The following is a 15867-nucleotide window of genomic DNA, read 5'->3' on the forward strand; positions in this document are numbered from 1 at the left end:
TGCTCTCCAGTGTACAGATGCTAAAGCAAATGAAAGAAATGAAGAGGTGCAAGACCAGAACAGAAATTTTCAAAGGTCAGCTCGAAAAGACAAAGTCAAATATTACAACAAAATGTGCAAAGATCTGGGGTCAGAAAACCAAAAAGGAAGAACACACTCAGCATTTCTCAAGCTGGGAGACCTGAAGAAAAAATTCAAGTCTCAACTTTCATTATTGAAGGAATCTCTGGACAAATTATTGAATAATGCTGAAAGCATCAAAAGAAGATGGAAGGAATACAGAGTCACTGTACCAGAAGGAAATGGTTGATGTTCAACCATTTCAAGAGGTAGCATATGATCAAGACTCAAATGATACTGAAGGAGGAAGTCCAAGGTGCATTGAAGGAACTGGCAAAGAACAAGGCACCAGGAATTAATTCAATACAAATTGAAATCTTTCAAGAAAGTGAGGCGGCACAGGAGGCACTCACTCATTTCTGCTGAGAAATTTGGAAAACAACTATCTGGCCAACTGATTTGAAGAGATCCGTGTTTGTGCCCATTCTAAAGAGAAGTGACCCAACAGAATTCAGAAATCATTGGACAAAATCTTTCATATCCCATGCAAGTATAAAATTTTGCTAAAGGGAATGCAGAAACGGCTACTAGCATACATTGACAGACAACTTCCAGAGGTTCAAGCTGGATTCAGAAGAGGCTGTGGAATGAGGGATATCATTGCTGATGTCCGGCGGATCTTGGCTGAAAGGAGCGAATATCAGAAAGATGTTTACCTGTGCTTTATTGACCATGCAAAGGCCTTCGAATGTGTGTATAATGACGTTCTATGGACAACATTGCGAAGCATGAGTATTCTGGAACACTTAATTGTGCTCGTGGGGAATCTGTACCTGGACAAAGAGGCAGTTGGTTTAAAATTAAGAAAGGTCTGCAACAGGGTTATAGTCTTTCAATATGCGTATTCAACTTGTATGCTGAACAAATAATCCGAGAAACTCGGTTATATGAAGAAAAACCTGGCATCAGAGTTGGATGAAGACTCATTAACAACCTGCGATATGCAGATGATACAACCTTGCTTGCTGAAAGTGAAGAAGACTTAATTACTGATGAAGATCAAAGAGCACAACCTTCGGTATGTATTACATCTCAATGTAAAGAAAACAAAAATCCTCACCACTGGACCAATAAACAACATTCTTATCAATGGAGAAAAGATTGATGTCAAGTATTTCATTCTTCTTGGATCAACTATCAACACTCATGGAAGCACAGTCAAGAAATCAAACAATGTATTACATTAGGCAAATCTGCTGCACAAGACCTTTTGAAAGTGTTGAAGAGCAAAGATGTCAGCTTGAGGACTAAGGTGCACCTGACCCAAGCTATGGTATTTCAGTGACCTCATATGCATGTGATGCTGGACAGTGAATAAGGAAGACTGTAGAAGAATTGATGCTTTTCAGTTATGGTACTGGAGGAGAGTATTGAAAGTGCCATGGGCTGCCAAAAGAACCAATAGATCTGTGTTAGAAGAAGTACAGCCAGAGTGCTCCTTGGAGTCCAGGATGGCCAAACTTCATCTCTCATACTTCGGACATATTTTCAGGAAGGACCAGTCACTAGAGAAGGATATCATGTTTGGTAAGGTGGAGGGTCAGATAAAAAGAGGAAGACGCCCAATGAGATGGATTGACAAAGTGGCAGTGTCGATAGCCTCAAGCGTGGCAACAATAGTGAGGTTGGCCTTGGATTGGGCAGTGTTTCATTCTGTTGTGCATGGGGTCTCTATGAGTAGGTACTGACCCAATGGCAACTAACAACAACAACAAGATTAGTTATAAAGGAAAATTAGCCTAGTATATAGCAATATTTTGAAGCTAGTACTTTGTGAGTTATTTTTATGGGAAAAATAATAACTAAAATTTTTTTGTGAATTATATTTGCATTTTAAGTATATATGGTATTATTAATTTGACTATTTTAATTAAAAATAGATTCTCTTCTGTTTTTGTATTAATGGCATATATAATAAGAAGATTAAAAATTATGGAGTGAATAAAGAGTGTTACTGTGTCATTAGAAAGCTTACAAAACAGTGTTTTAATGATGATATTTTATAATTCAGTTAATGGGTTTAGTTCTTTTTTTTTTTGGTGGTATAAATTCATGAACAGAGATAATAGCAATTTCACTGCAATAACGATTTGGCAGTAAAAGATTAGTTTAACTGCGATGCTTTTATTGGCATGTAGCTATATGGTGACTACAATTGCGCAATTTAATAGACTCTAATTTTAATCTAACTAGAAACGATACTCTTTCAAACAAAATTAGAATATTAAAATCATCTTTGGAGCTAGCTAATCAATAGAGTTAAACTTAGAGCTTTTGAATTTAAAATTTCACATGGTATTTATGATTTACTTTGCATAAGATCATATTCTTTTTTTAATTTGATAATTCTCATAAATACATAGATTGCATATGCATTTAAATAGAATATATATTAGTAATTAAACATTTAGAATACCATTTACTTACTGCATTTTTTTTCTTAAATGTTTTATTGTGAATTATGTGATAGTTTACATTGTACGTACTGTATTTTAAAGCTGGAATGTTCTAAGTTTTTTTAAATATAAATTTGAATGTAGAATTAAGAAAACACACTTTGAGTTCACTACTTTAAACTAAATTGAACATAATAAGCCTGCAGAGTTGAGTAAGTTAGTCATAAACTTGTGAAGAAAAGAGCTATATTATGATAATTATTTTCAGAAACTATATATAAAAAGGAAGGACTTCTAATAAGCCATAAAGATAAGAATAAATATGAAGTTGATATAAATAAAAACTTGTAACTGGCAATAATTCATTCATTTCTTCAATTCCTCAATTGTGTTTTTAAATATTTGTCAAGTAATATTTCAGTTGCTGAGGATATAGCTACGAACAAAATAGGTAAAGAAAAAAAATCCATATTCTCTGAAAATGTATTATGTACTTAGAACCTAAGTAAGACAAATATGTATGTATTATATTTTTTTGAGTTGCCTCTGGCTGATGATGCCATTACGTGCAACAAGAAGGAAATATTGTCCAGTCTTGCCAGTCAGATTTTACTGTGAGAAGGAATTGTAGGAAACCTTCAAACAAATGCTAGGTACATCTTGATAATGACTTAAGGCACGGTGAGTATCAGATATCACAATGAGAGGTTGAAGATGGGAGATCTTTGGTTGTATGATGTAGTGCCTAAGGAGTAGAATCTGGGGGAGGAGACTTGTCTGAGACTGATTTTTGCTGGCATAAAATTACCTCAATGGTGTCTCAACAGCAAGTAGCAGTGAGTCTTTGAGTCTTGGAGTGGGATTGGTGAAAGTTCTTTCCATAATTATTTAGATTTCTGGGACTTTGGTGCAGAAATGGGCAGCAAAAATGTAACTTGTCATCTGTATATGGACGTCTAAAGACTAAGGCTCTCACACTAAGTACATAAGTTTCCTTTGATTTCTACTAATAAAGGTCTTTCAGTTAGTACGGGGCAGATTATTAAATAGAGAGTTTTGTTTTATGTGATTGAATCTAAGATGAAAATTGAGAAAATTTAAGTCATTGAATCTTTTAAGTTACCTTGACATATTCCTTTAGCACTTGTCTTTATAGAAGATTAGTTAGAAATGAAACAGTAATATCAATTTAAGAGTGTTTTGCTGCTAGAGAAACAAACAAAGAATTACTTCAGCTGGTTTAATCAGTAAGATGAACTTTTTCATGGGTCTCAATTATAGATGGCAATGCAATTCTGGTTTATATTTGAAATGAACTTTTACCAGAAATCTTAATGGGAATATTCCTTGAGTTTTTGAGGGAATGCTAGAGAAATTTTTGTTCTTTATAAGAAGATATTAGATAGATAATATTGAAATGTCTCCGTTGGACAGTCATCTCATAGAACATAATGTTTTGTAGCCAAACTGTTGGTTTGATGTACAATTTTTACATAAGAGCAGCCCATAGAATGGATACTAAGGAGAAACTCTTTAATCAGTGAATGATGCATATAAGGAAAAGAACCCTAGATTTGGATTTCATGCTATGTCTGACAAAACAATAGCAAATATGGTACCAAGTGCTTTCTAACTCACCTGATATGTAAAGCAGTCCTAAGTAGTAGATAGTTTTATATGGTTTTCCACTTTTATTACTATTCCACTTGTTTGTGTGACTATATGATAGTTGTGAAATTTCTCTGGATCTCAGTTAACTCTCAAAATTTAAAAAGGTATATCTGAGTGACTTTATAAAAATGATTTAATCATTAAAATCATAATTAAAATATTTCTGTTTATGTACCACAGCTGCTAATGATGAGACAAAATTTTATCATGCCTTATCATTTGCAAATACGAAAGTGAGTAAAAATTATCCACACTACAACTATATTAAAACGCCTGTCTATGTCCATAGTTGATGACAACATTGCTCCTGCATGTGAAATGATTCTGTCGAATAGATGAGTGACAGTGAATTATATGGCAAATCATTTGCAAATCAGCCATGGCTCTGCCTATGAAAAAATTCACAACAAACTTGGGATTCAAAAAGTTTGTGTGTGATGGGTATAGAAACAACTCATGGAACAGCATAATAGGAAGTGTTTGGACATCTACAAACAAAATTTAAACCGAGACTTGAAGGAAGGTAAAAGTTTCTTTAAAAACAAAAAGAAGTGTTACTGGTGATGAGGCATGGATTTATCACCACGAATAAATGGTAGAGTATGGAGTGGAAACGTCCTCAATCACCAACCAAGGAAAAGTTCAAACGTCAACCATCAGCTGGAAAATTGATGCTTACGATTTTCTAGGATTCTCAAGAGCCATGAGTGGAACACTGTCATAAAAAAGGTTCAACAACCAACAGTGCTCATTATAGTGAGATGTTCACTGAAAGGCTGAAGCCTAAACTTCAGATGAAACACAGAGGACTACTGTCCAAGGGCATTGTGATCTTGCATGACAATGCACATCTACACACCACTGCCCACACTGTGGACAATCTGCAAAAATTTCATTTTGAGGTGTTAAAGCATCCTCCCTATAGTCCTGATCCTGCTCCATTGTACTTTCACTTGTTTGGTTCCCTGAAAGCAGCCCTTCAAGGACGAAGTTTTGTCTATGATGAAATGAAGACAGCGGTGCATTCATGGCTTGCAGCTCATCCTAAAATATTTTTAATAAAGGAATATGAAAGCTGTTGACGATGGACTAAGTGTATTAAAAAGCAAGGAGATTATGTCCAAAGATGATGTATTTGCCTTTTCTAAAAGTTTATTAAAATAAATTCTATACGCAGAGTACAGATAATTTTTGACTCATCCTTGGTGTCCTGGTGTGGCGCTGTGGGCTAAATGTGTCAGACTGCAAAGTCTTTTGAACTGCAAAGTCAGTGGTTCAAGCTCACCAACTGCTCCTTAGAAATCCTATATAGGGTCGCTATGTATCGGAATCAACTCTACAGTACTTAACAACAACAGTAACTTGTACATGTTAACTATCAATGGGTGTGTTATATAAGGATATAATTAAAGAAATTTGGAGGAACTTCCATTGAGATGTAATGATCTGTACTACTTACAATATTGAGTACTTACGTGTACCCTTTCCTAGTTTCCTTTGGGACATTTTAGAATGTTCTTTGTAAATATTTTCAAAATAAAATTTTTTTTTTTTTTTTGGATTTTTTCAGCCACATGTTTTTTACTAGCTTACATAAATATCTGAAATCAAATTCACCTCGCTTCCTTTCTGTATCCTCGGCACAATTTATTATAGATTTTAATAAACAAACTATCTAAATAGTCACAGGGGAAATGCATTTTAAAATATGAAACAGAGGTTAATAAATAGACAACTATGTCAAGTACGGAGAGGATCATCTAGTTGTTCCTTTAAGATCCAGTCACTGATTTGCAACTTTTATTAATGCAAATTTGATCTATAAAACAAGGCAATTTATAACTTGATCTTGACTCACATTTTTTGGGGAGACAGCAGTTGAATTTTTACATTAAAAAACTGCAAAATTTCAACCAAAGGACAAATAAAGCATTCATTTTTAAAATTTTAGGTTCTATAAATAAAGGACAAATAAAAGTTTACACTTTTAAAAATTTAACTTCTACACCAACAAATAATGACTTGATATCAATTATGTTATTCCATTTGCGATGTTTTTAAGCTCTCTTCTGCAGTGCACAGGAAGCTTCTAATGGGAATTGGTGTAGAGTCTGTTCTTGATGAAGACGACATGGGGCAGATGTTGCCTGATGCCTGGACAATGCTGAATGTGACAGAACCAGCGAGACACGTTCAGATACTTCTCCTTTTTCTTGAACTGTCAAGTCAACTATAAAACGATGAAGTCCATAGTATAACAGTATATCTGCTAACGTAAAGTTATAGCCTGTAAGGTAGACTTTATCTTCAAGACATAAATTAAGATCCTTCAGGAGAGTGCGGACGTCGTCTTTACTGGAGTGTCCATCTACTTGAGTTACCCTGTACTCTAACCACTGCTGAACAACTGCTTGTTCTTCCACATTGCTCCCAAGCAAATAGTCTTTGTTGGCTTGCTTGACTAGATGAGCTGCTATAGTAGTCAGCCCTGTAAGACTTGGACCATTGTTTGCTTAAAGAACTGGAATCTGGCGCTCGCCATGGGCACTGTATTTATTCTCTTTACTCAGTCCCAGGGATTTCTCAAGCAGCGTCAACTCAGCTGCTGCCCTCAAACAATTTTTGAAGGCTTCATGTTTGAAGTGCATTTGTTCAAAAGAAGTTGCTCAGTACTTCTTTATATATATTTTGTTAAAATATTTGTTATTTTTATAGGAAATAAAGTTTGACTGACCCTAACATTGATTTGACTGATCCTCATCATGAATCGTGCTTTTAGCAGGAAAAAAGGTAAGTGTGCCCATTTTAAAGGACCTGGGAGTCAATTCAATATTATTAAAATCAAGCAGAGAAGTTAAGAAATCAGTTTTTACTATTATAAAACCAGATTTCTCAGGAGTGATGGTAGAATGTTGTTGTTGTTAAGTGCCATTGAGTTAGTTCTGACTCACAGAGACTTTGTATAGGGTTTCTGAGAAGCAATTGGTGGGTTTGATCTGCTGACATTGTGATTAGCAGTCCAGTGCTGATCCTACAGAGCCACACCAGAAGTTAGAATTGTTATTAAGTACCATTGAATCAGTTCCGACTCATAGCAACCCTGTATAGGGTTTCTGACGAGCAGCTGGTGAGCTTGAACTGCTGATCTTGAGGTTCAAACCAAACTTGAAGTCTAGTGCATTAACCCTCAGTGCTACTTCATGTCTCTAGAAGTTAGAAATGAACAACACAAATCTGGAAACATTTCTAATTGACCTTCGTTTATAACAGCTTAATGAAGTAACAAAGTTGTTAAATACACTTAATTCACAATACAAAAGTGGCAATATATACTCAAGGGATTTTATGCTGTTGTGTGAAATCTCAAGAATAAAGTAATCTGAGCTCTAGTTTCATTTTCATTTTATGTGAAATTCCTCAGGCATTACTTGAAGTTGCAGTGATGGAAATGTATGAGTGTGCATGTGTGCACGTATCCATTTCATGTTCTATTAAAAATTTTGGAGGACTGCCGATAAATGAGTTGATAGGAATGAGATCAAAATAAGTTTTTTTTATAAATTTTCAGGTAAAAAATATAAAAGCAACATATCATTATTAACTATATAAGAATGAAGCAGCTAATTTCAGTCTGTACTTTAAAGGGGTAATGAAAGAACGCATTTGATAAAAATGTTTCCTGATAGACCCAGAAAGGAAAAAATAGAAAAAAAAGCTATATGTGTGTGTGTGTGTGTGTATTTGTTGTAAAGTGCCATTGGATCAATTTTGACTCATAGTGACACTGTATAGGGTTTCCGAGGAGCAGCTGGTGGGTTTGAACTGCCAACCTTGTGGTTATTCCAACAAAAATTGTAACAAAGCCGTGAAAATATAATAAAATTACTCAAAGTCCTACTTTTATTTTTACTGAGATGACAGGTACTCAAACATTTGGATGAGATGCAGAGTATTAATGTTTCCATTAGGAATTTAGATAGTGTAACTTTGAAGACACTATTTTGTGTGTGAAAAATGACAAAAAAATTAAACCAATAATCTATTCCATATAATCAGGGACAGTGTGTTCTCTTTAAAAGGGTTATTCAGCACATTGACACATGTCCAAATGAAAAAGATTGGCATGATGATTTGACTCTTAGCCATGAAACAGGAAGCATGGTGGAGATCCCTTTGTATGGCAATAATTGTTGTCTTTCAATGTTTATGAGACTCAGCTTAATAAAGGGCAGTAGATATAAATGATACGATCTTTGATTTAGTATAGGAAAAAAAATCCAACAAAGTCGTGAAACTAGAATTACTCAAAGTATTACCTTTATTTTTATTGAGATGACAGGTGTTTAAACATTTCAATGGAGTGCAAAGGATTAATCTTTCCAATAGGAATTTAGATATTGTAACCTTTAAGACATTGTTCAGACTGAAAAAGCTAGGAATTTATTATTTTATATTTTACTAAGTAATGGACTCCAAAATGATATTTACTGATTTGTGTAGCTAGTTTGTTATTTAAATCATATACCAGAAATAATATTTCTTTTTTATTTCCTTTCGCATTAACAAAATGTAGAAATAATTCTATAATACATTGATTGAGCTATCTTTATTAAATTAAAAGCATCTCACATCACAAATCACACTATCTTATTAAAAAAAACAAAAATACAGCACTTCTGTGCCTTATCTTTATTTTAGTGGAATTCTCCTTTCCATGGTTTTAATGTTTAGAATCCATATTTCTAATTTATCGTTTTTTTTTAAAGGCGTTGAAGCAGTGCTTAATTAAGAAATCCCAAGTGTTGGATAGTAATTCAAGAAACTAGCAATTACACATGTAAATTTGAACACGTTAGGGGAAACCAGAGAGGTTTGGAGACTGGAAAAGCTGAGCACTTGTTATTTCCTGATTGGCTTCATTTTGTTTAAATTTCTTTTGGTCTCTTATTTTCCAAGTGTCGTGACTAAATATCCTTTAAAGGAAATTATTGATTAATATTTTAATCCAAGAAAGAAGTTGATACTGGATGTTCTACCTTAAACTCAAAGAACCGTTTCTGATTCTCATTTAGAGAATCACTTCTCAGAGTGAATAACTTCTCAGCCTCTAGTTTCAACCAATAACATTTTTTAAAGCCAACTTTAATTTGAAATGTAAAACTTTAATTTTATGAGAGGATTGATATGTCTTGACATATAGAGCTATAATTATACCTCTAGAGAATATATAATTGAAGTCATGTTTCCAATAAGTAGCATCAACATATACACTGTGCGTAGTATTCTAAACAAAACAAGATGGTCTTGTATCAGTAAAGGTTATTTCATTTTTCAATGATATCCAATTAACTTAGTCATCATGTGCAATTTTACCAAATGGTCCTGGGCTTCAGAAGCCTAAGGGGAAAAGATTGTCATCTTCAAACTAAGCATAAGTGTTTTGTTTTCCTTCTTTTTTGTATTAAATATCTAAATAGTAATTTATCTGATCTTTTTTTACTGCATTAGTCAGGTACTGCAGTGAATTTGTTGCAAGTGCTCTAAGATATTAGAATTGCTGATGCATTCCAAAGAATACAGAATGTCTCAGAATTACATCATTTTGAGCCATGTTTTGAAGTGCTACATAAAAATTAATCTAACATAAAACCATAGATTAAATTTTAAAGAATAGTATGTTTTGTATCTTTTTTACCTAGACTGACTTCCTCATTAAACTTTAAGTAAAATCTTATATTCTAGCTATTACATAAAAAAGTTTTTTTAATAATGGGCCTAAAACATAGTATGTGATTAAATAATTCAACGGGTTACATTTTCTTTTAACAAATCTGTTGACATACTGATGAGTAAATATCATCACAGTGCATGACACTTGAAATTCAGAGTGTACATATTATTTTCCTTTTATGGAAATCTTATTAGTTTCAGACTTTCAAAGTAGGTGTTTTTATTACATTAACCTCAAGTGATACAAGAATAGTGAAATCATCTTCATCCTTCTTGATGAGCTCTTAATCTAAATGCATTTTTAAAATGAAACTTTATTGACCCAGCAGTGAGAGTCGTTTGACCTTGTAAAATATGTTGAAATGGTGGCATTTCGTGTGAGTGTTCTATACTGAGTTAGTGATTGTAGTTAATTTCAGGAAAGAAGGAGAAACTCTAGAATATCTATATTCCCATTTTTTAATGAGTCCCAATATTGAGTTGCTTCTGTGGATACTTTATAATGACCGAAGGAGCACTATTGGTGCTGTAGGTTAAGCACTAGACTGCTAACACCACAAAGTCAGCAGTGTAAGCCCAACAACCTGACTGTGGGAGAAAGATGAGGCTTTCTGTTCCCATAAAGATTTACTATCTCAGAAATTCTATAAATTGTTGCTATGACTAGGGATTGGCTCAATGGCACCGGGTTTGGATGGCTTTCGATTTTATAGTGACCAAGGATGATTACTTGTATTCTTTCCTCAAGGCTCAACCACATCTCTAAGAAATAATATAAAGAGTTTTAGTCTGCTACTTTTTTTTTTCTTTTGCCAAATTATAAACTACGTTGAGAACAAAGGTGTATTTTGAGAATCCTTCAGGTCTTATAAATGCACTACTTAGAATAGTGATTGTGCAGTGAACAAACCCCCAAACATCAGCATACAATTATGCACTATTCATGCATGTTTTTATTATTGAGAAGCTACAGATTTTTCACTTATAATTTAATTTTGTAATTATTTTAGTCCAATATCAGGAGTATCTGTGTATAACCACCCCATTCTAGGTTACCACTATCTGACACTTTATAACAGAAAAAATATCATCAGCTTTCAAATAATAGTGACTTTCAAGAAAAGCAATTATCTCCTTGCCTCAGGATTGCTGTAAAGCATTATATTCTGACTTTAGTCAGGCCTTATGTCTTCCTGAGAGAGATGTATGTTTTGGAAAGAGAGCCAGGAGAAAAGTTGAGTTAAAAGGTAAAAGTGGCACTGTAAATCTGATCCTCAAGGTAGGTTTTTTTATGTTTTTATTATTTTGATGTGCAATATTGTGATTTACTTATTTCAGTATAGTATAAGGAGAAGATTATATCCCAGATCTAAATATAACTTATTCCTGAATTAATCACATGTCTTCATTAGCAATTATAGGGATAACACTCGAAGATAAAAATAAGACATGAAGTAAAAATTTTACATACTAAATACCAATGTCATAGTTCCTTTGAACCATCTCAAAACATTTCACCAACAGCTATTGCATATCTGCCCAAGTATGCAGAAATAGTTATGAGGTACTATGAGAATGAAGTTTTTTTAATACCTTATGTTCTCTCTTACAAATTATTGTGAATTTCAAATTGTACTCCAATATAGAAATGCACTAAATAGATGTACATTTTCTTTTAAAATAAAATTGACATTCCTAGACTATATGCCACTTTTTCTTTGCCTTTATAGTCTTCTAGTTTTTAAAGAACAAACTAATGTTCAATTAATTTCTGCCACAGCATTTTAAAGTATTGTGAATTGAATATTGAAAAAGTTTTGCTATTAATCCAAAATTTTATCTCAGTATTTACCTAACATGTTGTTGTTGTTTTGAAGAGCTGTCGAGTCAGTTCCAACCCATAGCGACCCTGCATAGGGTTTCCGAGGAGCAGCTGGTACCTAATATATTTGATGTTAAATTCAGCCTTTGTTTCTATTCTGTTTACAATTTTCATTCTAAATTTACAAGCTCCTATAAAACAAAACAGAAACAAGTACACAGAAAATTGTACTGAGAAAACAATACAGTTGAAGAATCTGAAGACTTACTCCAAACAAATGCTACCTCATTAAAAAAAATTAAAAGTCATTTGAATTCTATATTTTTGTGTGTGTATTGTCCCCTCTTTATACTTGCAGAGTGTTTGGCTAGTACATTAAATAAATGAATAAAAATCAAGAATTGAATAAGAAATGGATTTTTGCGTTTCTATTTCTACCAGTATAAAGGATGCTAATGGCATGCTGGGCCACTAATTACAAGGCCAGCAGCTTGAATTCACTAGTTGCTCCATGGGAGAAAGATGAGACTTTCTGCTGCATGAAGATTTAAAGCTTTGAAAACCCTTTACAAGTCACTATGAGTCAGAACCACATGCAACAACAAATGAGGACTATACAATACATAGTTTCAATTTATTTCTCATGCTGAGTTTCTTTCATCTCTAATATTTTATTGCAATTATCTAAGAAACATTTCAAAGACTACATTTAAGAATATATATATCCACACCTCTTGATATTAGGCCCTAAATTAATTTGTCTAAATTTACTTAGCAATAAACATAATAGTTTGAGTTATTTGAATGATAAGTTTAATGTTAAAAGAGTCTTTTAATAACTAACTAATTCTTGCCGCCAAAAAACAATAGTCATCACCATGAGTAAAAAACAGATTACTTTTCGTTGATCAGAAAATTAACAAAAAAGGAATGTTACTTCATGAAAGCATAAAGAAGAAAGATATTTGCTTTTAATCTCAATCGATAAAATCATTCATAGCGCAACTGATGTTTATTTTTACATATTCTTAAAAATATATATACTATTATTTATACTATTTGTAAATATTTGAAAAGGACAGCTAGGGACTTTTACATCAAGGGAAGAATCCCATAATCACTCACCAGCAACAGTGATGTAGCTTATTAGAAGAGTAGTTTTTCTCTCTCAGTTTCCCAAGAGTCTCAGAATTTAAACTGCGCTTATTCATTTTGGACCCTTTAAAATGCTAATACATAAATATGACACTGCAGAGGATATAATTTAATTTAATGCTGTGTATTCTTCATTACAGACAAAACATGGATGCATACTCCAGAAGCTTTATCAAAGCACTACATTCCCTATAATGCAAAGGTAAAACTAGTTCATATAAAATTGTTTAATTATATTTGCTATATTATTGCTACTAGTAGATCTTACAGAAAGTTTCCTATATATTAGCATTTCCTGGTAGCTATCTCTGAAAAAAAAATGTGCATAAAAAAATAATACTGTGGGATATAGCATGGAACATAATAGTATCTCTCTCTCCAAATAAGTGATTTCTTTTTAAAAAGTATATTCTTTATTGTTTATTTTAAGTCATGCATGCATTTTCTTCAAAAGATCTTGGCTGTAGTTAAAATAACTTGCAATGTAATGGTCTATAAGAAGTAAAGTAAGCAACATATTCTTGCTGTTATATGCTATCGAGTCAGTTCTGACTCACAGGGACACTGTATTCCAAGGAGCAGCTGGTGGGTTTAAACTGTCAACCTTGTGGTTAGCAACCCCATGCTTATCCTACCTCATGACTAAATATTAAAACAGTAGCCAAGAAATGAGAGAGAGAAATTAGCTTCAATTTTAACAAATATAATCATCATCCAAAACAAACAAAAAACAAGAACAAAAAATCCTCTATTAAGAAAACAGAAAGAAAAAAAAAAAAAAAAAGCCACACTTATGTTGTAGTGCATCTGACCCAAGCTTAAACCATAGTATTTTCAATTTTCTGATGTGCAGGGTATGGCATTGTGGGTTAAGGCGCTGGACAGCAAGGTTGGTTTGAAATGCAAAGTAGATGGTTCAAGCTTACCAGCTTCTCCTCGGAAACCCTATACAGAGTTGCTATGAGTCAGAACCAACTCGATGACCCTTAACAACAACATCAATGTGCATGTGAAAGCCAGACAATGAGTAAGGAAGACTGAAGAAAAATTGATATATTTGAATTATGTTATTTGAGAGGAATATTCAGTATACCATTGACAGCTGGACGATCTGTCTTTGAAAAACTTAGCCAGAATGCTCCTTAAAAGTGAGCATAGTGCAGTTTCTTCTCAAGACTTTGGACATGTTATCTGGAAGGAAAAGAATACCATATTTTCTAAAGTAGAGCATTAGCAAAAAGAGGAGGACCTTCAATGAGATGAATAGATACAGTTGTTGCAACAATGGTATAAAACAGAGCAATGCTTTAAGGAAGGGGCAGGAATAAGCAGCATCTCATTCTGCTGTACTAAGCATCACTATGAGTTGGAACTGACTTGAGGACTTCTAACAACAACGAAAACAACTTTTACTGATTCTTTTGGTCAGTTCAATGCATATTAATGGAGAAATAGAAGCATCACTCTATATTCTTGTTTCTTCAAACATTTGTTTTTTGTTGTTAATAAGCAAAAAAAAAGAAAGAATGAAAAGCAAAGTGCGAGACAGTGTCTGGGGAGGCAGTGACTCTAGGGATGAAGGCAGAGATGATGAAGTGTACAGAAGGAGTGGCTGGGGACTCTGGACTCAGGGAGGGAGAGGGGCTGTGTGCTGGTGGCCCAGGGGCAGGCGTGTGGGATGTACCCTTTCATTGTTTGATGATGCATGCAAGGGATTGTGATTATTGCAATGAAACAAAATATGATAGGATGAATGTAAAGATAATGATCACCCATGTAAACGAACACATAATTCACAATAAAAACTTTAAAAAAATGAATGAAAGATGTATTTTTTTTAAGTTTAAAAAAGAAGGCTGTTATTTTGTAATTAGTGAGCAGCAAACCTAAAATAAAGAATCCCTAGTAGTTTAGTGCGTTGTGAGTTGGGCTGCTAACTTCAAGGTCAGCAGTTCAAATCTACCAACTGCTGTGAAGAGAAAAAATGAGGCTTTCTTCTCCAGTAAAGACTTACAGCCTTAGAAGCCCTATACAAGGTCGCTATGAGTTGGAAACGACTCCCTGGCATTCCACGTTAGGAGTTGGAACCAAAACCTAAAATAATAATCAGAGAAAAATCAGGCTTCATTTCGAAGAGAGAGAGGTAATTAAAGAACTGGGTTGGGAATATGAGAATGAGTCAAACTTTCTTGACAACTTTGGAGATAGCCTGAGGGCCGACAAAAAAATAATAAAACAATTTTTTATAAGATGATAAGGGTTGGACTCCTGGTGTGGTGCTGTTGGATCAGCACTGGACTGCAAATCATAAAGTCAACCAGTGAAACCCACTGAAACTCCTCAGAAACCCTATATGTAAATTAAAATGCTGATACATAAATATGACACTGTAGAGCTATGAGTTGGAACTGATTCACCATCAGTAGCAACAACAACAACACCAATTTAAAGGTTGAAGGATTAGTAAACTTCTCTTTGGGATATAAGGAAGTTAGGAATGAGGGATTATTTTAGGAGGAAGAAAATAATTTATTCAGTAGAAAGTCAATTGTGTTTAATAGAAAACTTCTAGGAATTCTGGTATAAGTCTGAATGGGCAGGAAGCCGTACTTACAAGGCCACCTAGAAGTTCTTCCAGAGCTGTGAGATGTAGAGTGCAGCTACTGATTTTTTTTTTTTTTTTTTTTTGAGTGTGTGTGTGCTTACTTTGAATCTATTAAAATGTTCTAAAATATTTGATATGTAAAGTTATAGAGTCCTGGTGTGGTTCTGTAGGGTAAGCACTGGATGGTTTAAACTGCAAGGTTGGAGGTTCAAACTTACCAGCCACTCCTCGAAAACCCTATACAGGGTAACTATGAGTCAAGAGATAAAACAACATATTGCATTAGGCAAATCTGCTGCACAAGACCTTTTTAAAGTGTTGAAAAGCCAAGATGTCAGCTTGAGGACTAAGGTGCGCCTGACCCAAGC

At 33.8% G+C, this 15867-nt stretch overlaps 1 protein-coding gene and 1 pseudogene across 3 annotated transcripts in view; one reads left to right on the top strand and one right to left on the bottom strand.

The window, feature by feature from the left end:
- Nucleotides 1–6276: 6276 nt before the first annotated feature.
- Nucleotides 6277–6835, bottom strand: LOC102827780 (annotated as a pseudogene).
- An 80-nt stretch (nucleotides 6836–6915) lies between these two features.
- GULP1 (GULP, engulfment adaptor PTB domain containing 1) overlaps nucleotides 6916–15867 on the top strand; it is a 191984-nt gene continuing 183032 nt past the window's right edge. For 2 of the 3 annotated variants that reach the window (XM_006864034.1, XM_006864032.1), the window contains exons 1-2: nucleotides 6916–6977; nucleotides 13035–13096. In XM_006864034.1, the coding sequence (XP_006864096.1) occupies nucleotides 6950–6977; nucleotides 13035–13096 (90 nt within the window). In that variant the 5' untranslated portion in view covers nucleotides 6916–6949. The remainder of the gene's footprint in view (nucleotides 6978–13034; nucleotides 13097–15867) is intronic. The other variant, XM_006864033.1, reaches the window with a different exon arrangement.

This window comes from Chrysochloris asiatica, unplaced genomic scaffold (assembly GCF_000296735.1).
Source record: "Chrysochloris asiatica unplaced genomic scaffold, ChrAsi1.0 scaffold00059, whole genome shotgun sequence".
NCBI classification, from domain to species: domain Eukaryota; kingdom Metazoa; phylum Chordata; class Mammalia; order Afrosoricida; family Chrysochloridae; genus Chrysochloris; species Chrysochloris asiatica.